Below are 25,742 nucleotides of genomic sequence, written 5' to 3'. Positions count from 1 at the left end.
GGTTGAAAGAGGAACTCGGGGGCAGCTAGGTGGCACATTGGATAAAGCACTGGCCTTGGATTCAGGAGGACCTGAGTTCAAATCCAGCCTCAAACACTTGACACTTAACTAGCTGTGTGACCCTTGGTAAGTCACTTAACCCTCATTGCCCTGCAAAAAAAAAAAAAGAAAAGAAAAGAAAAGAAAGAGGAACTCATTATTGATCCTACTAAACTGGGAAAGCTTCAAAGAGAGGACCATTCATTGATTATGTAAGGATCAACCTAGCCAAGTGTTGAAAAGCTCATCATCAAAAGATTGGATGCTAGGGCAGCTAGGTGGTGCAGTGGATAAAGTACTGGCCTTGGAATCAGGAAGTCCGGAGTTCAAATTTGGCCTCAGACATTTGACACTGACTAGCTGTGTGATCCTGGGCAAGTCACTTAACCATCATTGCCCTGCCAAAAAGAAAAAAAAAAAGATTGGATACTAGGGATTTTTTTTTTGCTATAGAAATTCATGAAAGCATTTACTAAAGGTGAGGAAGAACTTCAGGGTATTATAGTAGAGGGAGAACTCCCACTGATATAATAATAATAACTGAGTAGCAATGTTGTATAATGAATAGAGAACTGGTGTCAGACTCAGAAATGCCTGAATTCAAGCCCTGCCTCTGATATATACTGACTATGTGACCCTCAGCAAGTCACTTAAGCTCTTAGAGGGAAGGGAAGGGAATAGACATATTATATATAACATTATATATAACATATATAATATATGGCTTTATAATATATTATATGCATGTACATATACATATAACACATGTGTGGTATATTGTATAAGTTGTATGGGTATTTTATAATATATTATAAAATATATATTATATATACATAGATATAGACACAGTGTATATGAATATATATGAATACACATACAATATACATGTTACATACCTATACTGTATATATCTATTGTATGCATATGTTATATTATCACATATAATGTATTATTATATATGCATTGTATACATATATAGATTCTATGTTTGTGCTTATTCCTTTCCCTTTCCTCTAAGAGGTTAAGTAACTTGCCCAGGGTTATTTTTAGAAGTGTACCTATATATGCATGTGTATGTATATGTATATGTGTATACTTGTATCAGTCCATATACACATATACATATAATGCATTTTTACCTACATTATCTTATTTGATTCTGATGATGCCTCCTGAAAATACTATTACTAAGTAGGACTGCGATCAAAATCAGTGTAGGGAATATCCACACCAAGGAAATCACATATTCTTGATGAGTTCAAGAAAACCACCACATGCAGTTGGATTTCATTCCCTAACTGCACTCCAGGACCTCTGTCTGAAAGTGGAGGTGTTTAGGAGGGTAGGGTGGACACTGGATCTTCAAGGTGGTACAATTGCTGGGCCAGGAAACAGATGCTGGCCATTTGGGGATCCCATTCACACCATAACTCACCTTCGTCCCTGTCCCTGCATTGATTCTTTTGACTCAACTCTATCTTCCTCCAGGAGCCAAGTTTCCCATCAAGTGGACAGCTCCAGAGGCCATCAATTTTGGCTCCTTTACCATCAAGTCAGATGTGTGGTCCTTTGGAATCCTGCTGATGGAGATTGTCACTTATGGCAGGATTCCCTATCCAGGTAAGGAAGATAATACTGTAGCCACAGAACTGTATTATGAAATGAGGGAAACGGGTAAATGAAAGAGAAGAGGGTAAAGATTATGAAACTAGAATAATGAGGGCCTTTAAAAGTATGTCAGGGGGGCATCTGGGTGGCACAGTGGATAAAGCACCGGCCCTGGATTCAGGAGGACCTGAGTTCAAATCTGGCCTCAGACACTTGACACTTACTAGCTGTGTGACCCTGGGCAAGTCACTTAACCTTCATTGCCCCACCCCCACCCCCCCAAAAAAGTATGTCAGAGGACCTTGGATTCAATGTTATGAGATTAGAGAACCATTAAAAACTGTTGGGCAGAAAGCAATTATGTGTATGCACTGCTTTAGGAAGATCAGTTTGCCAGAGGGACAATAATATTGTGTTATCCCAAATATAAGATGTATCCCTAACAAAATCTCTTTGAAAATACATAAGCATCATATGCACTCTGAAAATAACACCTGCTCTAGACCGCCCTCAGAATTTAGGAAAACTAAATTTGGAGAACAAATCTAGCCTGTATGCAAAACTGATTAAAGTTTCATAATGCTTTACAGTTGCAAAGTGCCTTACGCATGATCTTATTGAAGCTTTTTAATAGCCCAGTGAGGCTGGTGGTACAGTCATTTTGACGATAATATTGAAATATTGAAGCTGGGGAGTAGGGATTTGCCCTTGTGTCCCTAACACTCACCAGAGAAGAGGGTACCTTGACTGGTCATCATGAATGTCTTGGTCATTTCAGTAGAATTTTCATAAAGAAAATGTTTTATACCATATGGTTGTGAGTCATTGTTACATAGGAACTAGAACTAGAAAGAGCCTTAGAAATTATCATCTAGTTCAGCCTTCTTATTTTATTTATCTTTACTTTAATTTTGAGTATTTCCATATATTTTGTTAAACAGAAAGATGTTGTACATGAAACTATGAACCTTTAATATGTAGAGCTTGCTTTTCTTTTTTAAAAATATAATAAACTTTAACATGTAATTTTCAAAGCTGTCCTTTTGTAATACCTTTTATTCCTCTGTTCTCTTTTTTTGGGCAAAGAACCCTATTCCTTCTCCCTCCAAATTGAACAAAGAAAAAGGAAAAGAAAAATGAGACCCTTTGCCTGACTTTTGTATCATCAGGCAAAAGAAATGTCCACATTGTCCATGTCCAAAAATATATGGCTCAGGAGCAGCTAGGTGGCGCAGTGGATAAAGCACCTGCCCTGGATTCAGGAGTACCTGAGTTCAAATCTGGCCTCAGACACTTGACACTTACTAGCTGTGTGGCCCTGGGCAAGTCACTTAACCCTCATTGCCCTGCAAAAAAATAAAAATAAATAAACAAAAAAGTAGCAATTTACTAATAATACTCCTTACTTTTACATATTATTGATTTTTATCTAGCACTTTATAGTTGCCAAACATTTTACATACATTATCTCATTTAATCTTCATGGTAGCCCTCCAAGGTAGGGAATCTGAGAGCCAAAGAAAGAAAATGACAGGGGGCAGCTAGATGGTGCAATAGATAAAGCACCGGCCCTGGATTCAGGAGGACCTGAGTTCAAATCCGGCCTCATTCACTTAACACTTACTAGCTGTGTGACCCTGGGCAAGTCACTTAACCCCAATTGCCTCACCAAAAAAAAAAAAAAAAAGACAGTCAGAATCAGTATCTAGTGCATAGTATCTAGTGGAGCCAGGGCTGAAACTCATGCCTTCTGAATGTAAAAACAAAATGCTTTTTCCACTGTGCCACCTTATTCCTCTGCCAGAGAAAAGTATCTGGAAAACTAGAGATTTAGACCTTCTAACTCCCTTTGTCCTGATCTATTGTTGCCAAGCAACCTTCTATTATTGATTAGCTTTTCCAAGTAGACTTTCTTTCTGAGAAAGATGAGCTATTCGGCAGACAGGAGTATCCTACTACCTTTGGCATGGAAGAAAGAACCCTAGAGTTGGAGTCAGAAGACATGGGTCCCTGTCCTGATTCTACCACATTAAAAGAAGCTATATGGCACAGTGGATAGAGTGCTGGGCTGCAGTCTGGAAGATCTGAGTTCAAGTCCAGCTTCAGATACATACTAGCTTTGTGACTGAGCAAGCCTCAGTTTTCTCAACTGTAAAGTGGGTAGCACCTACCTCCCAGGATTGTTGTGAGAGTCAAATGAGATATTTGTAAAGTGCTTAGCACAGTATCTGGCATATAATAAATGCTATTTCCTTCCTTCCACATTCTAATTGGTTGGCTTTGATTGCCATGCCCCCTTCTCTAAAAAACATGGATAATGAATTTTATAGAAGGTGCTATGAAGATCAAATAAGGTAATGTATATATAAAGCGTTTATTAACAGTACAAGGCTAGGGGCGGCTAGGTGGCGCAGTGGATGAAGCACCGGCTCTGGATTCAGGAGTACCTGAGTTCAAATCCAGCCTCAGACACTTAACACATACTAGCTGTGTGACCCTGGGCAAGTCACTTAACTCCAATTGCCTCACAAAAAAAAAAACACAATACAAGGCTATATAAAAACCACATATTATTATAACTAGTATTTTTTATTACTAAGAGGCTCTCCTGGCTTATCAAGTAGACTCTTATGAGTTTAATTACTATAAGTCAGGGTAGCTAAGTGGCACAGTGGATAGAGCACCTGCCCTGGAGTCTGGTGGATCTGAGTTCAAATCTGGCCTCAGACACCTAATAGCTGTGCAACCCTGGGCAAGTTACTTAACCCCAATTGCCTGCAACAACAATAACAATGATTGTTGTAAGTCAGTTTCCAGGACACGTTCTCAAAACAAACAAACAAAGAAAAACCCAGATCACTTCAGCTGAAAAGTATGAAAGGCTCTGTGCAGCCCAGTTAGAACAGTGAGTCAGGCTTCCATTCTTTAATACCACCTGTGGCAAGTGACCGTCACCATGAGCAGGATTGTGATGGTCACTTGCCACAGGTGGTATTCAAGAATATATATGTGTGTGTATGTGTGTGTGCTATGATAAAGGGATATATAGACAGATTGATAGATCAATAGAACCCCAGAATTGGAAGAGAGATTATTTTGCCCAAGCCCATATCCAATGCATGAATCCTTTCTATACTATCTTGGATAAATGGTCTTCCAGCCCCTGCTTAAACACCCTCAGTGACAGGCAACTCACTACCTACCAAGGCAGTCCATTCTATTTTTAAACTATCTTAATTTTTAGAAAGTTATTTCCCATATCAAGGTGAAATCTGCCTCTTTATAGTCTCTGTACTAGGGGCCCAAGTCTGTTCTCTGTGGCTGTGTAGTTCAAATTGAATCCCTCTTTTACATAATTGTATATATTTGAGAACAGTAAAGATGTCCCCTGAAGCTTTTCTTCTTCAGGGTAACCTCTCTAGTTTATACAGAGAATAGGTGGGGTCATATCTCTCAAAGGTCCTTTTAAGTTTCCAGTTATATTCTAGACTAAAAAAAGTTGAGGGTAGACATTGGGCCACAGGCACCCCGTCTAAACCCCAGCTTTCTGTCTCTCAAATTCCTGACAAGTCGAAAGTGAAATTAGGGGGGAGTATGTAGATAGCTCCCACTTTCCCCTCTCCTATTTGACCCTTCCCCTCTGTTTTTCAGGAATGCCTAACCCTGAAGTGATCCGTTCCCTGGATCGAGGATACCGGATGCCTCGTCCAGACAACTGCCCAGAAGAGCTATACAGCATCATGACTCACTGCTGGATGAACAAACCTGAGGATCGGCCTACATTTGAGTATCTCCAGAGTGTGCTGGAAGACTTCTATACTGCCACTGAGAGCCAGTACCAAAAGCAGCCATGAAGATTAGCATCCCAAGCATTATGACCAACTCTCGGGTTATATCAGCATAGCATTATGTTGCTTTCATGCACACTACCCATGGCTATATTCATCTTCATAATTCCCATCTCCATTTCAAGAGCTGAATCTAGGCTTGGAAGTGGGGAAACCCATGTTCTAGTTCTAGTACTAGTTCTGTCATTAACTCAGTAGATACTTGGACAAATCAATTGCCCTTTCTGGGTCTTCCTCTTTAAAGGGAAGGGGTTGGATTGAATGATCTCTGAGGTCCCTCGCAGCTCTAACATTCTATGTTCTGTGTTCTAAGGTCCCTTCCAACTATAACATTTGAGAATCTAAAAGCCCTTTGGGTTCTGGTATTCTCTGATTCCTCAGGAGACTGTTAGTCAATATTGCTATTGACCATTGACTGGGATGGTTGTTATTCCAGGTTTAGCCACAGCTTTGAGAGATCTGGGTCAAATGGACAAATACAAGCACTATGAATACCACAGAATTTATGGATAGATATACACTCCTCTTCTTCCAATCCCCCAAATCCAAGTTCCTAGTAGCTCACTGACCAAGAAATTGGGATGGAAACCTCCCAGAGACCAGATCTGCTGAAAGAAATGGGACTGCATCTTTTTTTCCTCTAACCTTCCTTGTAAAGAGAGCTAGAGGTTAGGACAGTGTTAGGGAAAGAGTCTGAGAATTTTTCCAAGCTATTGCCTCAGATCTGTGAGCCCTAGCCTCTCATTAAAAATTTCTCAAGAGATGAGGCATCTGGCCTCCTACCAGACCAAATTAAGGCGTAAGAGAAATTGTTTTGGCTTTCTCGTCAGGACTAGTGAGTGGTTGGCTATACCCTCCTCATTTCCTATCCCAAATTACTATCCCAGTATGGTTGTCAGAAACCCATCTGTGGTGAAGGGGGTGCTAGGATTGGTGGGAAGTGATTTTGGAGGAGGTTGGCACAGGACAACCCCTGAAGGACAAGGGGAATTGAAGAGGGTAAAAGATGGGAACTATGTGAGTTGGCCTTTTCCAGATGTTTCTCCAGGTCCCCTGGCAGCCACTACCTCCAGAGACAGAGATGGAAAGCTAAAGATTTGCTTCCAAATTGTCTCTCTCTTGAGAGGACTGAGGAGGAGACAGGAAAAAAGTAGAGGAAAATGTAGTTAGCTTACATCTTCCCTTCCTGTTTATTTTTTTTTCTCCCAGGAGGAAAGAATACAAAAACAGGCTCCAGGGGTTCCTAGGTCAGCCAGAGCACTTAGACCATACAATTATGTGTGGTCACATTCTCAGCCACAGCTTTCCCCAAGGCCTCACTAAAGTCCTGCCCCGGTTTGACTTTGCACTTCAGAGTTGGGTCTGTGGATGTTAACAACAGGAGATTTAAACCCAACTGCAGTCAGCTCTATTTGGTTCTGTCTGAGGTGGACTTTCTTCATTGTAATGGCCACTGGGACACTTAATGCCAGAAAACTAGTATATGGGTCATTGAATGGGACAAGGACTGGATTCAGTCTCACAGATGCGTCTATACAGTCGTCATCCTGAACCCTGGTTGCCCAGCTGGCATATTCCTGCTCTAATCATGAGAGATAACTCATAAAAGAAAGTGGACAGCCCAGTGTAGCCAATACCTGCTATGGAAAAAAAAACACTCAGAACACACTTCCTGTTGGTGGTGGGATAGGGATATAAGCATTGTGCACAAAGAAGAGTAGTACCTTATCTGGATGTCTCACTACAAAGTGTTAGTAAGTTTTTAAAAGCCTCTGATTCATTGATTGTTCAGCAAACAGTTGAGGGCCTGCTATGTTCAGGGCACTCTCTGCCTTTGGGGATTGGTTCATTTAGCCTATAGTTGTTAAGTGTGCAGTGCACTATGCCACACATTTGTGTACAGAACACAAAGCGGAAGAAATGAGGTTAGCTAAGATATATTCCCAGTTCTCAAGGAACACACAATCTACTAAGTATGTATGACACAAACCCAGATACTTTTCATACATAATGTTAAGTGAAAATGCTATGGAGAGCTTTAAAAAAGTGCTGTTGACCAAGAGGATGAAGGAAGACTTCCTAGAGATGGTGTAACTTGAACAGGTTTTAAAGGATGGGTAGGAATCCAAAAGGCCAAGAACATTACAGGTACACAGGATAGTCCAAGCATAGAGGTGGCACAGACCCTGCCCTCAATGAGTCTACAATCTAATTAGGGGGAAATAGGGACACAAATCACTATGGTAGCAGGCAGGATGAAATAATTGCATTGGAAAGATACAAGTAAAGGTTCATGGAGTTATGAGTTTGAGACTAAAATGAAAAGGTTTTCTTTATCTTTGACTCTTATTGTGTTTTTTAAAAAATAGGTTGGCCTCCCTCTTTCTCTATTAAGCCCCTTCTTCCTATCCTATAACCTTCCCCAGGGCACTGATACCACAGTAGGTCCTGTTCCTTGTCATCTCTTTTAACTATCAATAAAGAGGTGTAAGATTGGCTTTCTGTGGTCTTCTCTTGCCTTTTGTGATATAGTACTAGTCTCCTTTCTCCCTGGTAAGCACTCTATGGTCAGTTAGACCTGCCCTCCTTTCTCTTCCCCAAAATTGCTGTTGGATCAATGGTTTCATGGGACTGGAGATGTCCCAGTAGGGTTGATCCCCGTAGGCCATTGTGTTTTCTTTTTTCAGGGCTAAGGACCTTCAGGTTCTTAAGCCCTGCATGAATCAGGAGATTCAAGGTTCTAGGACCAGAAATAATAGTGGGCTACCTGGGACTCCGGGCTTCAGTTTCAACATCTATTCAATGGGAATGAAGCCCTGCCTTTCTCATGGCATCAAAGGAGAGAACATGGATGTGAAAGTGGCCTTAAAACACAACAACCTAAGAGTGGAAATACTGAGAAGGATCCATGGAATGAGGCATACTTAGTCAGACATGAGTAATGGATCAGTTTTGTCTAGTTGCACTTCTGTATTATAAGAAGGGAAGTTTTATTTGTTTTCTGTCAGGGGGTGAAGTTACTAGGGGAAAAAAAGTATTAATAAAACTTTTTTTTAAAAATCAACAGGGGCAGCTAGGTGGCGCAGTGGATAGAGCACCGGCCCTGGAGTCAGGAGGACCTGAGTTCAAATCTGGCCTCAGACACTTAACACTTACTAGCTGTGTGACCCTAGGCAAGTCACTTAACCCCAAATGCCTCACCAAAAAAAAAAAATCAACAGCAGCAGCAATCTAGATATAGCCCTGGCTAGTTATTATTTACTAGTTGGAATTCAAGCTCTGGACACATGCTTTCCTCCTGAATACTCTCTTTTCTGTCTGTTTTTCAACATACTGCTCTTTCCAGGTTCATGTCCTACCTTTTTGACAGATACTTCTCAGACTCCTTTGATCCTTAGCTATGCCCCAAGGCACTATTCTGGGTCCTCTTCCCTTTCTTCTTTACCCTTTCTCACTTGGTGATCTTATCAGCTTCCACAGGTTCAATGACCATCTCTAAACCAGTGATTCCCATTGCTATATATCTAGTCCTAGTTTATCTCCTGACCTCCAGTCCTGCCTCACCAATGATCTATTGAACACTTCAAAGTAGATATCCTGTAGGTATCTTAAACATGTTCAAAACAGCATTCATTATCTTTTCTCCCAAACCCACTCTTCTTCTAAACTTTCCTGTTACTGTTGAGAGTGATTTCTATCACCCTGGGATACCTCACTCTCACTCACACCACATATCCAATCAGATGCTATACCTTCTACTATCTCTATAACATTTTCCCCATCCATACCCTCCTTTTTTTTTCTTCTTTTTTTGGTGAGGCAATTGGGGTTAAGTGACTTGCCCCAGGTCACACAACTAGTAAGTGTTAAGTGTCTGAGGTCAGATTTGAACTCAGGTCCTCCTGAATCCAAGGCCAGTGCTTTATCCACTATGCCACCTAGCTGCCCCATACCCTCCTAATCACTCACACAGTTACCACCTGTGGGTGGTGGTAAGCAGCTAGGTGGTACAATGGATAACAGCTCTGGGCCTGGAAGTTCAGAAAACCTGGGTTCAAATCCAAGCTCAGATACTTTTTGTAGTTGTGTGACCCTGGGCAAGTTACTTAAACTGTTTGCTTCAGTTTCCTTATCTGTAAAATGGGAATAATAAGAGCACCTGTCTCAGGGTTGTAATGAGGATCAAATAAGATGATCTTTGTAAGACATTTAGCACAATGCCTAGCAGATAGTAGACTCTGGATGCCTTCTCTACTTTCCTTTCCACCTTAGTTAAGCCTTTCATGGTCTCTCACCTGGATTATTCCAATAGCCTCCTATTTAGCCCACTTGTATCAAATTTCTCCCCACTCCAATTCATCCCCTACATAGTTCCCAAATTGATTACCCTAAAGAACAAGTCTGACCATGTTATTCTCAACTCTCTTGTGGCTCCCTATTACCTGGAGGATCAAATGCCTATGTTTGATATTTAAAGATCTCCAAAACCTGGTCCCATCAGGCTCATTTTAGGCCAGGTGCATACTGAGCTCCAAATGCAGGTTTAGAATGCATAGAGATTGAATCAATGAGGCAGATAATATAGATTTTTTTTAAAATCCTTTACTTAAAACAGACAAATACTTAAGAATGATGTACATTGACAGGTATAGCACTTTAGTTTCTGACCCATTAGGACACATTCAGCTCAATACTATTCCTGCAGAGGAAGAAATAGCCTGTCAGGACCAAAGATCCACATCACCTTCTCAATACTAATTTATATAAGATTTTACACCTTAATGAATTTAATGTATTCCCATGCCAGGTCACCAGAACTAAAGGCTATGTAAACTCTTTCAGCTCTGTCAGTCACTAACATTATGCAACCTAGTCAACCCCTTAAGGCCCAGTGCCTAGTCAGAATGAGTAATACCTAAGACACTCTACCCTTTGACAACGGGGGAGAAGTATAACCATGCTTTATGCCTAATAGTAAATGACTAGGACCTCACTTCTAGATACTAAGAGATAAAATACCGAGGTTTAACAATATAGAAGGTACATTCTAAACAAAGGGGAAAAACCAATCACAACCAAATCCATAGCCACCTCCCAAAAGTCAACATAGTTGTGGTGTTAAGATCATAAATAAGCCAGAGGGGCAGCTAGGTGGCATAGTGGATAGAGCACTGGCCCTGGAGTCAGGAGGACCTGAGTTCAAATCCAGCCTCAGACACTTAACAATTACTAGCTGTGTGACCCTGGGCAAGTCACTTAACCCCAATTGCCTCACCAAATAAATAAATAAATAAATATGCCAGATAGTAACAATGCAACTAGAAGCCAACTGAAGAAAGAACTAGGAGAAGAGAAGCTAGGTACAGAAAGCCGTCCATGAGGACAAGCAGAACTCAAAGGACATCTCTACTCTAAAATACCTCCAAAAATAATATCTGGCAGCAGAAGCTAAGTATATGTTATCCCTTTGATTGCTGATCCTTGGCCCAAGTTGCTATCTCCATTCCCTTTGTTCTGTTGCCCATTCTGTATCTGCCCCCATAGCTCCCCCCTTGTTTATGACCTCCACTTCATTAACCCCCTCAGTTATTGAAACCACAAGACCACTAAGTTCCATTAATCCATTTAACTTATGCTTATTGTAGGTCTCAGTGAGTAAAGATTACTCATAGGCTTTAAATCAATATGGCCCAATGACTAGGCAAAATGAAGAATCCTAAGAAACTACCTTTCTAGGGGCAGCTAGGTGGTGCAGTGGATAGAGCACCAGCCCTGGAGTCAGGAGGACCTGAGTTCAAATCCGGCCTCAGACACTTAACACTTACTAGCTTAACCCCAATTGCCTCACTAAAAAAAAAAAACTACCTTTCTAGTCTATTTACCACACTACTTCCATACCCTGAGATCCAGCCATACTGGCCTACTTGCTTTTCTACCCATCTTAGCACTTTGGGACCTGTTTCCATATCTGGAAGGCAACCCCTCACTCCCTGTAACTCTACAAGCCCCTAGCTTCAAGACTTGGTTTATGTACTGCCTTCTCCATGGTCTTCCCTGATCACTCCAGCTACTAGTGCATTCCTTCCCAAGAAACCTCATTGTATACATTTGTATACAATGTATACATTGTATTATATATTCACCGTGTGTCTACATTGCAAGTATACAGTGTATACATACAAGGTATACAATAGATAATGGTATACATTCACGTACAATGTATACATTGTATACACATATGCCTAGTATGTATACAATGTATAATTGTATACAAAGACATATACACAATGTATGGTTGTATACATTGTATACATATGATGTATATGTATCTATATGTACATGTTATCTCTCCGTTCCAACATAGGTTCTTTGAGGGCAGAGATTCACTTTTATCTTTGTATCTCCCAAGGTTTACACAATGCCTGACACAAGGTATTGGGTGTAGTAGAAAAATGAGCTAGATTAGGATTTGGAGAAAGAAGAGGACTCTTGTACTGTCACTTACTACCTGTATAAATAACTTCACTTTCCTCACCTGTAAAATGAGGGAATTGGTCTGGGTTACCACTAAGGTGCCTTCTAGTTCTAAATTCATGATCTTTTCTTTACTACATATTATGTGGCAGCTACGTATCAGTGGATAGAGATCCTTCAGTTAAAGGGGCCTGGGTTCAAATCCATTTCAGATACTCACAAGCTGTGTAACACTGGACAAATCACCTAAGCGCTATCTGCCTCAGTTTCCTCAGCTGTGAAATGGAGATAATAATGGCCCGTAGTTTACACGGTTATTACAGATTATTTACAGGTTATTGTGAGGATAAATGAGATATTTTTAAAGAACTACGTACATGTTGGTTATTATAATTGCTTAATCATCTTGAGCAAGTCACTTAACCGACCTTTTTTGATATATCAATTTCATCCTATGTTCCTCGTTACTTTCCAGTTCTAAATCCTGTTATCTAATTCCTGCAGTATTGTCTCTTTCTAATCCTTTTTTCCCGTATTACAATCCATCGTGACAACGAACTTGTGAGATCCGGAGGTCCATTTTTGAGATGAGGAAAACTGAGGCTCTCTGCCCAGTGTGGAAGCCCACTACGGGACGGGCTCTGTAGCCTCGGCTATGTTTATTCTCGTTTACTAAAAGTCAAGGCTATTCTGTCCGAACAGAAAATCCGGCTCGAAGCAACCCAAGCAACGCTTCCTACTGCCAGGAATCAAAAGGGCGCAGGGGAGCCAACAGCGGGTAATCAAGTAAGGAAGTCGTTGCCAGGAGTCAACATGGCGCGGAACCCCAGCTGTAAATAATCGAGTAAAGGAGGGGGTCGTTGCCAGGAATCAAGATGGCGCAGAAAGCCACCTATGGGGGAACCAAGGGAGAGAGGTCGTTGCCAGGAGTCAAGATGGCCTCCAGAGTTACACCTTTCCTCCTGCGGCGAATCGGCGACACCGTAGTTCTCTTTCGAGTTCCAGAATCCGTGCCTCTGCCTTTCCGGTCATCGGGCCGGAGGCCAGAAGCAGCCCACGACGGACACTCCTGTCGCCGGGCTTAAACTTCGTCAGAGTAGGGGCGCCACTTCCGCTGACGTCGGCGGCGGCGACACGTGGATCCAAGATGGCGGTGGCGATGGTGAGTGAAGGAGAAGCCGGAGCCGGGGCAGGAGCGGGATGTCTGTGGGGGGGACCCCAAAATCGGGGTCTGGGCCGGCGCTGTGGCCGGGCTCTCCCGCGCCTCCAGCCCGGACCTGGCCCCATGTCCCTTTCTCACCTACTTAGGCTCGCCTGGCCGGAGGAGCCCCTTCCCCTGGGGCCGAGGCCTGAGCGGAGGCGCCGTCTCGAACATTTCCCGGGGAGTCAGAAGCCGGACCCCGCTGTACGACCCCTCGGCCTCCTGGGGGTCGCTCGTCCCAAGCCCCGCGGGGCTACTCGGGGCGGGGGAGCCGGGCGTTGGCGCCCGACTTGAAGGGAGTGGACCTGAGTTCGAATCCCAAGTCACTTGCTCCCTTTGTGACCTTGGCCAAGTCGCTCAACCTACCTGGGCCTTAGTTTCCTCATCTGTAAAATGACGGTTTTCGACTGAATGGTCTCTAGGATACTAAGTAACGACCCCTTTCTGAGCGTCAGTTTCTTTCTCAGTACAATGAGCCGTTTAGACTAGGAGACTCCAAGGCCCTTTCCACCTCCACGTCCTGAGATCCTGTGGCTCCAACGGGGTTAGATGTGGAGGGACTGTCTGAGAGGCTTAATGAACACAGTAGGTGCTTAATAATTTTAAGTGGAGTGTACTGGAGACATCTGTGATTGAAGGCAAGTTACTTTACCTCCCTAAGCTTCTATTACCTATCTCCTTGCAAATCATAAAAGTTCTGGGGAAGAATGAATGGAGAGATAGATGGGTATAGAGATACAGAGGTGTATTATGTGTGCATGTGTAAATATACATATATTCAATTAAGTAAGCATTCATTAAGCGCCTACTATGTACCAGTACTAAGTGATAGGGATACAAAAGGAGGCAAAAGACAGTCCCTGCCCTCAAGGAGTTTACAGTCTAATGGGGGAACACAACATTAAAACATATATACAAAGTAAACACTATACTAGGTAAATAGGAAATAATTAACTGGCATTAAGAGAAATAGGGCAGGCTTTCAGTAGAAGGTGGAATTTTAGTTGGGACTTAAAGGAAGCGAGTGAGTGTGTGTGTGTGTATACATACTAACATACATACATACTTAATTGGTATAAGTTATTACTCCACCAATGCAAATAGGCAACTGTTTTACAACTTAGTCTTACTGAGGCACAGGAAAGAAGTGACTCGCCTGGCTTCACGCTACCAGGAAGTGTCTAAAACGGTACTGGAACCGGTCTTCCTAAATACAAGAAACTACTAGCCGACTCTTTATCGTTATATAGCACTTTACAGTTTACAGAAGCATTATTCACATTTCAAGGAGGAGGGAAACTAAGCAGTGGCAAGATTTCTGGAACTCAGTTTCTTCCTCTATAAAATGAGTAGGTTGGATTAGGTAACTGACATTTATATAGAATCTTTTAGGGTTTGCAAAATGTGTTTATATGAATTATCTCTTGATTCTTATCAGGATTCTGTGAAATAGGAACTATTGGAATATCCTCATTATACAGATAAAAAATTGAGGCCCATGCCTAAACTGGTGATCTTAGGAAGCAGATTTCAAACCCAGTCTTGAAGTTTTCTACTCTAAATCCCGTGATATTATAAGGCACCGAGAAATGAAGTGAATTGCCCAAAACTACTAAGTGTTAAAACCTCAGGTCTTCTTGATTCCAAATACAATGTTTAGTCATGAAACACCAGGGATGTGGATGATAGACAAACTTTGTTCACCAAAATTGGGTTTGTGATTGTTCTGTGTTCTAGAGCTAGTAAGATATGTTTCTGTGAGTTAAAAGATATGGATTTTAATTTCAGTTCTACCACTTATTCAACTTGGAAAAGTCAGTTCCCCTCTTTGGGCCTCTGTTAAATGAGGCAATTTCTAAGGCTCCTTTCAGCTCTGATGTTTGTGCAATTCATTGACAATCTCAGCAAACATTTATTAAAAGTGGCAACTGTTGGGGGCAGTTAGGTAGTGCAGTGGATAGAGCACTGGCCCTGGAGTCAGGAGGACTTGAGTTCAGGTCGGGCCTCAGACACTTGACACTTACTAGCTGTGTGACCCTGGGCAAGTCACTTAACCCTTATTGCCCCACCCCAAAAAAAAAGTGCCAACTGTAACAGAACACTCTGCTGGAACTGGGAGAGATACAAAGTGTAGAAAAGACAGAGTACCTTACCTCAACAAGTTAGTCTAGTAAGTGGATAAGATAGGGCAGCTAGGTGGTACAGGGGATAGAGTGCCAGGCCTGGAGACAAGAAAACTCCTCTTCCTAAATTCAAATCTGGCCTCAGACACTTACTAGCTGTGTGACCCTGGGCAAGTCACTTAACCCTGTTTACCTTAGTTTTCCTCATCTCTCAAAAAAAAGCTGGAGAAAGAAATGACAAGCCCCTGCAGTATCTTTGCCCAAGAAAACTCCCCAAAAATAGGGTCATGGAGAATTGGACACGACTGAAAAATAACAAACAGATAAGATGCAGGATACAGTATTATATGAAAAGTGTATTGGAGAGTTATAAAACTGTTATGTGCAGGTTTTGAATTGAAAGGGGGAGGGATCAAATTCAGCTTTCTAGAGGAAGTGGTCTTTGAATTGGGCTTTAAAGGGTAGGATAGAAATCGAAAAGGCAAAAGGGAGAGGAGGGAGGATGTTTCAGGCATAGGGTGTAGTTGTGTAATCAAAGGCATGGATGGATGTAGGAGAGTACAGGGCATATCCAGAAATGGAGCAGGCCAGTTTGGCTGGGATCATAGAGAAGATTGGAGTGTCATATTGTTGAGGACCCTGGTGATCAGGCAGAATTTTTAACTTTCCCCACTAAAGAATAGGAAACCACCAAAGATTTTTGTGCAGAGTTGTTCTATGCCCAGATCTTTGCATAAGATTTTGGCTTCAATATAATGCATGGATTGGAGAGGGGGAATGAAAAAACCATTGCATTAGTCCAGGTAAATGGTGATGAGTGTCTGTACTAGGTTAGTGGTACTGGAAAAAGAGTGGGGCACTGATGACAGATTCAGCACAGCTGTAATTGATAGCCTTTTGGAATTGATTCTTCTCTAATCTTTCAATCCAAAGATAATCCTAAAGTTATGAACCTGGAAGGAAGCAAGCATTTATTAAGTGCCTACTATGTGTCAGGTACTATGCTAAATGGTTTGCAAATATTTCATTTGATCCTCTCAAGAGCCCTATGAGATAGGTACTGTTATCACTCCCCATTTCACAGTTGAGGAAACTGAGGCAAATCAGTTAAGTGGCATGCCTAGGGTCACACAGTATGTGAGGTTAAATTTGACTCATCTTCCCGTAGCCCAGTACTTTATTCACTCATTGTACCATCTAGCTGCCTCATAGTAACATTGAGGAGTAAATGGTTGTATTACAGACAGAAATAGCAAAGTCAGAAGAGGGAATAGGTTTAGGAGGAAAGATAATAAACTTAATTTTGGATCTGTTGAATTTGAGGTGCCAGTGGGACACCCTGGTGGAAATTTTCGGTAGGCACTAGGCCTACAAAGATACACAGTATAGCTCATTCAGCTGTCTAGCGTTGGGGATACAAGTACAAAGGAAACCCTCCCCGAGGAGTTTATATTCTGATGGGATTGATAAAACATAGATTTGGGAGTAATCCCTCTTAAAACTGTGGGAGTAAGTGAAATTTAACTGGGAAAGAGATTAAAGAAAGAAGGGTTAGCTGGGGTTGACCCATGGGAATTGGTTACAAATAAGATCCAGAATAGTTCTCCTCCTTGATCCCCAAGTTCTGTTCCAGCACTGAAGTCCTTTAATTCTGTAAGCCACTTTACTTCTCCAGGAATCTGTTTCCTCATCTATAAAATGGTGCTAATGCTTCTACCATTTAATTTATCACAAAAGTAATGTGAGATAAGTGCTTTATGGTTTGAAGAGCACTGTATAAATGAGCTGCTTTTACTAAATGGGAAAAGAACAGTAACACTCCACCCTCACACGTAAGTTCACCTCCCAGAAGCTGTTGAAATAAAGGTTGCTTGGTCCATAGTGAGCGTCATTCATCAGGGACTTCTGGAGGGACAGCTTTTCATTTCATCCCATGTACATTTACAGAAAGCAAAACCTAATGCAAGTGACATTTGTCACTCATCAGAGAAGAATGTCCCTGGGTGTTGGTTTTCTCTTTTTCAGGGGTTTGATTGTTGTGGACTTACCCCCCCTGTTAATGGACAAATGATGAAACTTTTCAGTTTAATGAGGAGTAATTGCTTGGAAAGGAATTTAGGTACCTCAGGGATTATTTCACAGATTGTCTTGTGTAGGTAAAAAATGTTAAACACTTCTTAATTGAAAACAGAACTTTGCACTGTGCCAGGGCACATTTTAGGCACTTAATAAGTGGTTATTGATCAATTTGATTGATTGAACAGATGATATAGAAACAAGAGTGCATAGAAACCCATTTCCACCTTCATCCCCTCTTGTTTTTTTTTTTCTTTTTTCTTTTGGACATCTAGGAAATCTGTGGAATAAGATAGTAACAGGAAATTAGGCCAATTCCTGCCTTGGTGAAGTGTTCAGTAAAGCAGTATTGACAATGTTTGGTCAGTGACAGAATGCTCTTTTCAGAAGTGGGGGGGAGGGGGGTTGGTTGGATTTTGTGGGTTTCGTTTTTAAAGGAATAGTATATAAGCAAAAACTTCCTGCAATGATTTGGTGTCAGGGTTTCCAAAAGGAAATGCTGTGCATATTATATGATACAAGCACATTCCTGGAAGAAAAGGCCCACTCAGTATGTTGTGTGTTTTGCACATAGTCACTTGAACTTTGTAGCAGCTAAATTATAAGACAATTTAAAGGATGTTGTGAAAGAGATTTCATGTTAGGCCCAATAATGAGAGTTGGAAAACTTAACTTGTTAGAGATGTGTGTGTGTGTGTGTGTGTGTGTGTGTGTGTAATATGCAAATTGTGGTCACAGGCTGACTTGAATTGGGAGATGACTCAGTCTCTAATAGGGGAGCAGGACTCCTCCCCTGACACAGATTTCACAACCTAGTAAGGTGAAACTTGCCTTTCAGTTTCTAGGCTCCTGTGGCAAGACTTGATTATAAGACAACCAAACAGGAACTAAGCAAGTGACTGTGTAGCCGTGGGAACTGACTGTTTTGAAAAGCTAAGGTTGTAAGTGCATATCTAGAAGTTCTCCAAGTTGGTTTTTTTTTCCTCCCCTTCCCCCTACCTTCCCCATGCACATATTGCCCTCCACCTTTTGTTTGATTCTTATCTCTCCTTTTCATGTTGTTTGGTTTTTGTCTCTCCCTTTCTGGGATGGGCTGCCATCAACCACATCTGTGTTAGGATAAGTGTTTCCTGAGAATTAATGTTTCTGTGCAGGGCTAACTGTAATTTCACACATTCCCCTTGGTTTTCCAAATGCCTTTTTACCTGGATTTGAGTCATGGTAAGGTTTCCGAACCAAGAATTAAACTAGCCAACAACAAAATGAGGGGAAGGAGCATCATGATTTTGTGAAAACTACTCTCATTGGTGATATCATTTTGGCTAAACTTAGAAATTTTTCATGTAGTGATTTTTTTTTTTTTGGCCATCTCAGGGGACTTTGGCATTCAATTTAAAGAATGTGTATCTGGTCACCCTGTCTTTAGTGTTCAGTTTTGGTCCTATATCAATGACTAAAACACCTAGGTCCCTTCTGAACTGAGGAGCCTATTACAAAGAAAAGGCATCTTGCTTTCTATCCTTAGCCAAAAAGCATTTGTGCTCTCAGCCTTGGGAACCTTATGCCAAATGCTAATGATAACTATGGCTGTAATAAAAGGAAAAGTGTGGCAGTGGACCAGCCTTGACCAAAACAACAAATTAGCCACAACACTGAGCTAGTTTCTTCCTAGCATTGGTCTTCAGTTTCTCGATTTGTAAATGGGAGAGGAGTGGGGATGGTGATTTTCCTATGATCTCTTCCAGTTTTGAAATTCTATGATACTGTGTAGGGGGCTGAGTGTTAAAGGTTGCTTCTCCATGATGCTTAAAATCGTGAACTGTCCTGATTCCTTTTCATTCTCATTGCCCTTATAGTTTAGAATGTAGGGGTTTTTTTTTCCCCTGACATGTTAACCATTGGTTGTGTTACTGTATACTTACTCCCTGAGTCTTTCCTCTGCCTGGTACTCTATTCTGCAGGCACCACTGAACTATAGGAACACATAACTGATTGCCTCATTCTCTTCTGTGTGAATAGACATGAAATACTCGGACAGGTGATGGTTTCTTTTTGCACAGCCAAACTTTTTTTTTTTAATCTTATCTTCAGACCCTTTGTAGAGGATACTCAATAATGTATCCAGGAAGGGTGGAAATAACATGAAGTTGCTACTTGCTTTCCTCCTTCACCTGGTTTCCCTTTTACAACCTTAGCAAAAGTTTTCCTTTGATCTAACATTTAACTAACCGGCAAGAGAATGCAGATGGTCATGGTGCCAGTGCTTCCCTTTCTGAGTTTTCATCCAGGAGGGTGGGAAAGACACTAGATGAACCTAGAGCCATTTGGCTTCTTTTGAATGATACAAAGCTGCCCATCAACAAATCTACTTTGATCCATGAACCATTTGCCTAAACCACTTTTTTCAAGATGTGAACCAGGGACAATTGGGACTCCTCTCTAGTCTAATAGTCTTTTATTAGTAAATGTTTATTAAAAGCTTAATATTAAATAGTAACCAACTAAACTTGCTTAGTAACTATTTACATGTTAATTTCAGTACCTAAAGATTGTTACCTTTTCAGTCACTTCTCAGTGTTCACCATTATTCCTCATCCAGTCTCATTTTCTGTGTCTCTTATATTCAGTTCTTCATTACTTCCTGTTCTACATTGTTAACACATTCTATACTGTGTATGCTTAATGAGACAAACCTAAATTTGGAAGACCTTTGGAATTCAGGGGTCTTGCTAAATGTCCCTGGTAGGTCTTTTTAAAATACATATGCACATAATATGGGCTGTAGTTGAATCCTAAGACTGCTTCAAAAACATTAGCCTGGAGAGTCAGGAGATTTCCCGTCCATCCAGCAAGAGATATCTGGAAGGAGCCAGGGCACAACTGGGCTTGTTTTATAGGTCCTGTTTCTGGACGGGGAGGCTTCAGCTGTCTTCCTTCTCCTTGGGGGACTCCAAGAGGATCATAGGATAGTAGAATGAGTTCTGGCTCTGCTACTAACTAGTTGTATGACCTCGGGCAAGTCATTTCATCCCTTTGGGCTTCAGTTTTCATCTCTGTAACATGATATGATTGGTTTAGATATTGTCTCTGAGGTGCCTTTGAGCTCTGCTATAGATCCTTGTGATTTCAGTCAGGAAAGTTTGTACTTCGGTTCAGTCTTACTCCAGTTATGCATCCTCTGCAAACACTCCTTTTAGTATGTCCTCTTCTAGAATTCTGTATAAAGGGGGCCCTTCACTGTGTTGTATGTATTTTTCTTGTGCTTCTCCAAAGCAGTTTTTGGTCTTTTATGTTGCCTATCAAGTATTAAATCATAGCTACTTCATTTCCCCTCGGGTCTGTTCAAATTCTTGTTGTCTAGGTGATCTTTCCTCCTTCTTCCCTACACTCCCCACTATTTTAAAGTAATTTTCTTTGATTCTGTATAACATTATACTGTGCTTGTGGTTTAGAATAAAGAGAACATTTCCAAACTTTCTCATGGTGAATTTTTTCTTGTTGTCATTTTGGTTTTGTTTTTTTCTCAGTGATTCTTTTTGTTCCATAAAGTCTCCTTGCTAAGTGTATTTTTGCTGTCATTCATCTGTGTCTGTATTCTCTGGGGGCTTTAATTGATTAGTTAATTACTCATCATTAACTGCTTATGACCTGTTCCCCAGAGTTTTTTGTCTCTTGCTGGCCTTCGAGAGGCTGATTTTCTGGACTCTTGGTAACAAGTTGTATAGTGATCCAAAAGAGACTAGTATGGAGAGGCACATATTGGTGTGCTCTTGAGAAGGAAGATGATAATTTTAGCTGCTTTTCTCCCAAGAAACAGGTTTAGTGTGGGGATTTGGAGAGCAGATAGGGTGAAGAAAGCAATTCTTTCCAACCAAAGAATGATATGTAGAGTTGGAAGGGAGCTTGGTTGGGGGGCATCTAGTTTATATATTATTCCTTGAATTTCCAGTCCTTCAGACTGGTCCTAAAATCAAGTTCCCTTCCCTAGCCAGTAAGAGACATTGAAATGTTGAGATGTGATTTTTGTGTCGAAAAGGAAAAAGAGATGTTAGCTTTTGCCAAGAGGTGGGTATGCTTCAATGGAAAATCCCATAGACCAGGAATCCACTCTGGTTTCTAGTACTAGCTTTAGCTTTGTAACTAAGGGCATGTTACATCTACTTAACCTCAGTGTCTATAAAAGGAGAAGGCAGGATTAGATATTTTCTTGATATTCCTTTCCAGCTCTTATATTCTATGAGATTATATAATTAAGTGGGTTATCTCATAAGGTGACCTTCCTCTCACTGGAAGTATTCAAGTAGAGGGTTCATTGAATATCACACATATTACATAAAGGGGATTTTTTTCAAGGGGAAAGAGATTGGACTTTTCAGATCCCTTGTAACAGACAATATGACAAATATGAATTAACATTTCATTTTCAGGCCTTCAGTTTCCTTTGGTAGAAGTTAGTTTATTCACACATCCTCCAATTTGGGATAAGAGTATTAGGTTGGGGAAGGAAGAATACATTTTGATCCTCACATTTTAATTTTTTTGTGCTTTTTTTTTTTTTAACTTTTTTTTTTGGTGAGGCAATTGAGGTTAAGTGACTTGCCCAGGGTCACACAGCTAGTAAGTGTCAAGGGTCTGAGGCCGGATTTGAACTCAGGTACTCCTGAATCCAGGGCCAGTGCTCTATCCACTGCACCATCTAGCTGGCCCTTTTTCTGTGCTTTTTAAAAAAAATTCAGTTTTATCTTCAGGACTAAATTTTCCCTCCCATCTTCCCCTTCACTTCTCATTGAGAAAGCAAGAAAAACAAAACCCCTGTTACAATTATGTACAGTAAAGTAAAACAAATTCCCACATTGGCCAAGTCCCCCAAAAAAGTCTTAAGTTTGCATGCTGAGTCTATATCACCTCTCTATTAGGAGGTAGGTAGCGCTCATGTTTTAATTTTACATGGGCTATGTAGTCTTTTTTATTTAATATTTTATTTTTTCCCAATTACATATAAAATAAATTTTTAACATTTGGGTAATTTTGAATTCCAAATTCTCTTCTTTCTCCCTTCATTGAGAAGGCAATGGGCTGTGTAGTCTTTTTTTTAATCATAAAAGTATTTTATTATTTTCTGGTTACATGTAAAGATAATTTTCAACATTTGTTTTTATAAGATTTTTAGTTTCAAATTTTTCTCCAACCTTCCCTTCCTTCCCCCCTCCCCACAACAGAAAGCAGTCTCTTATGGGTTATATATGTCTAATTACATTAAACATATTTCTGCATTAGTCATGTTGTGAAAGAAGAATCAGAACAAAAGGGAAAAACCTCAAAAGAACAACAACAAAAAAGTAGAAACAGTATGGTCCAATCTATATTCAGAATCCACAGGCTTTTTTTTTTTTCTGAATGTGGAAAACATTTTCCATCATGAGTCCTTTGGAGTTGTCTTGGATTATTGTATTGCTGAGAAGAGTTAAGTCTATCACATTTGGTCACTGCACAATGTTGCTGTTACTGTTTGTAATGTTCTCTTGGTTCTGCTCACTTCACTCAGCATCAGTCCACTTAAGTCTTTCCAGGTTTTTCTGAAATCAGCCTGCTCATCATTTCTTACAGCACAATAGTATTCCATTACATTTATATACCACAGCTTGTTCATCCATTCCCCAGTTGATGGGCATTCCCTCTTTCCAATTTGCTACCACAAAGAGAACTGATGGTATACAGACCTAATAGTGTATTACTGGGTCAAAGGGTATGCACAGTCCCATAGCCCTTTGGGCATAGTTCCAAATTGCTCTCCAGAGTGGCTGGATTAGTTCGCAATTCCACCAATGTGTTAGTGTTCCAGGTTTTCCACAACTTCTCCAAAATTTATTGTTTTCCTTTTTTGTCATATTAACCAATCTGATAGGTGTCAAGTGGTACCTCAGAGTTGTTTTAATTTGCATTTCTCTTATCAGTAGTGATTTAGAGTATTTTTTTTTTAGTGAGGCAATTGGGGTTAAGTGACTTGCCCAGGGTCACACAGCTAGTAAGTGTTAAGTGTCTGAGGCCAGATTTGAACTCAGGTACTCCTGACTCCATAGAGTATTTTTTCATATGGCAATAGATAGCTTTGATTTTTTCATCTGAAAACTGCCTGTTTATATCCCTTGACCATTTCTCAATTGGGAAATGGCTTGTATTCTTATAAATTTGATTTCATTCCCTATATATTTTAGAAATGAGGCCTTTATCAGAAATACTGACTGTAAAAATTGTTTCCCAACTTTTTGCTTCCCTTCTAATTTTGGATGCATTGCTTCTGTTTGTACAAAATCTTTTTAATTTAATGTAATCAGAATCATCCATTTTGCATTTCATAATATTCTCTATCACTTGTTTGGTCATAAATTGTTCTCCATAGATCTAAAAGGTAAACTATTCCTTCCTCTCCTAATTTACCTATGGACTCACCCTTTATGTCTAAATCATGTACCCATTTTGATCTTATTTTGGTATATGGTATAAGATGTTCGTCTATGGCTAGTTTCTGCCATACTATCTTCCAATTTTCCCAACAGTTTTTGTCAAATACTGAGTTGTTATCCCAGAAGCTGGAATCTTGGCGCTTATCAAACAGTAGATTTCTTTAGTCATTTACTACTGTGTCTCCTGTGCCTAACCTATTCCATTGATCCACCACTCTATTTCTTAGCCAGTACCAAATAGTTTTGATGACTGCTACTTTATAGTATAGCTTCAGATTTGGTATAGCTATCAGCTATGTAGTCTTTTTTTTTTTTTTTTTTGGTGAGGCAATTGGGGTCAAGTGACTTGCCCAGGGTCACACAGCTAGTAAGTGTCAAGGGTCTGAGGCCGGATTTGAACTCAGGTACTCCTGAATCCAGGGCCAGTGCTCTATCCACTGTGCCACCTAGCTGCCCCAGCTATGTAGTCTTTAGTAAATCAGTTGCCTTTTCTGCACATTACTTTTCTTATTTGAAAAATAAGGTGGAGGGTGATAGTTGTGAGAAATAGATTGGGCCAGATAGATAGATAGTCTCTAAGTCCCCTTCCAGCTCTGACATCTTGAGATTTAGGCCCTTTTTCTTATACGTGGTTAGGTTTCCATGAACATCTTAACCCCAGGAAGAGTACTCTTGGGGACTGAGAGACCTCATTTCTTGGGTCTCTCGTGTTTTCTAACTTTCCAGGTCACCTTTGAAGCTAAAGATGGTGCCCTAGATTATATCCCATGCAACCTCTAGATTGCGTCACCTTGTAGCAGAATGTCATCACCTTTGCAGTCAGGTGACTTGAAAAGAAATCAGGCAAAAGAATCTTGAGTTGGTTCCTTCACATCTCTTAAAGTCCCTCTTCTAGCATGGTAAAGAGCTGAATTTAGTGGAAGTACTTGTCAACCTGACTTCTCAAACTGAAATTAAAGTTGGAACCATTGTGTTGGTCATTAGGATCATGGGATTTAAATCTGGAAGACACCTTAGGAATCATCTAGTTTAGCATCATCAATTTAAATATGGGGGAATGGAGACCCTATGAAACTATGTTCCTTGCCTGAGATCCTACAGTTAGTAAGTAGCAGGATTGAAATTTGGACATTTGGGATCTCTTGATTCCAGTATTCAGTATTTTTTCTCTTAACTTCTCCAAGGAACAAGAATTACATTTGCCTAGTTTAGCTATCATGTGTAGTTCCTATCCCTCTGTCTCATTGATTAAGTCAGATTCCCTGGGAAACATCCTGGTGACCCTATCAAATGAATGGGCCTGGACTTGGGCAAGCAAGGTCATTCTTTCCAAGGGCAAAATTATGTTCCTTTTTATCCTGATCACTGTGTCAGTGTGATAATGACACCTCATATATTTCAAAATGCTGTATGTGATTTTGTTACTAAAAAGCAGCATGGAGTAATGGATAGAGAGTCAGCTTCAAAGTCTGAAAGACCTCTGGGTTCATGTCCTGCATCCATTTGATAATCTCTGTTTTCTGATGAAAAAAAATGGCCATTTTCCTTACCAAGGCCACCCACCTGATCCCATCCCCTTGATACTTCTTCAGCAGATTGCCCCCACAACCATCATCTCAGTCATCCTTTCTTTCTGTCTGATCTTCAGTCTCTCCCTATCTACTGGCTTCTTTTTTGGTACTTACAAGCAAGCCCTAGTTTCCCCCATCTTTAAAAAACCCTTCCAAAACCCTATTATCTCCTCAAGCTATTATCCTATACCCCTCCTCCCTTTTAAGCCAGACTACTAGGAAAAGCTCTGCTTCTTCTCATTCTTCTTCTTTTACTTCTTTTTCAGCCCCTTTCAGCCTATGTCTGATCTCATCACTCAACTGAAATTGCCCTCTCCAAAGGCACCAAAAGTTTCTTA

The 25,742-nt window shown here is 40.7% G+C and overlaps 2 protein-coding genes across 2 annotated transcripts in view; both read left to right on the top strand.

The window, feature by feature from the left end:
- Nucleotides 1-7,987, top strand: part of HCK (HCK proto-oncogene, Src family tyrosine kinase) — a 41,605-nt gene extending 33,618 nt beyond the window's left edge. The window contains exons 12-13 of the mRNA XM_043990083.1: nt 1,528-1,659; nt 5,299-7,987. Of these exons, the coding sequence (XP_043846018.1) occupies nt 1,528-1,659; nt 5,299-5,501 (335 nt within the window). The 3' untranslated portion in view covers nt 5,502-7,987. The remainder of the gene's footprint in view (nt 1-1,527; nt 1,660-5,298) is intronic.
- Nucleotides 7,988-12,884: 4,897 nt separating this feature from the next.
- Nucleotides 12,885-25,742, top strand: part of TM9SF4 (transmembrane 9 superfamily member 4) — a 76,838-nt gene continuing 63,980 nt past the window's right edge. Inside the window, exon 1 of the mRNA XM_043983744.1 lies at nt 12,885-13,131. Coding sequence (XP_043839679.1) covers nt 13,117-13,131 — 15 coding nt within the window. The 5' untranslated portion in view covers nt 12,885-13,116. The remainder of the gene's footprint in view (nt 13,132-25,742) is intronic.

This window comes from Dromiciops gliroides, chromosome 2, assembly GCF_019393635.1.
Source record: "Dromiciops gliroides isolate mDroGli1 chromosome 2, mDroGli1.pri, whole genome shotgun sequence".
Lineage (NCBI taxonomy): Eukaryota > Metazoa > Chordata > Mammalia > Microbiotheria > Microbiotheriidae > Dromiciops > Dromiciops gliroides.
This window is presented reverse-complemented; position numbering and strand designations above follow the sequence as displayed.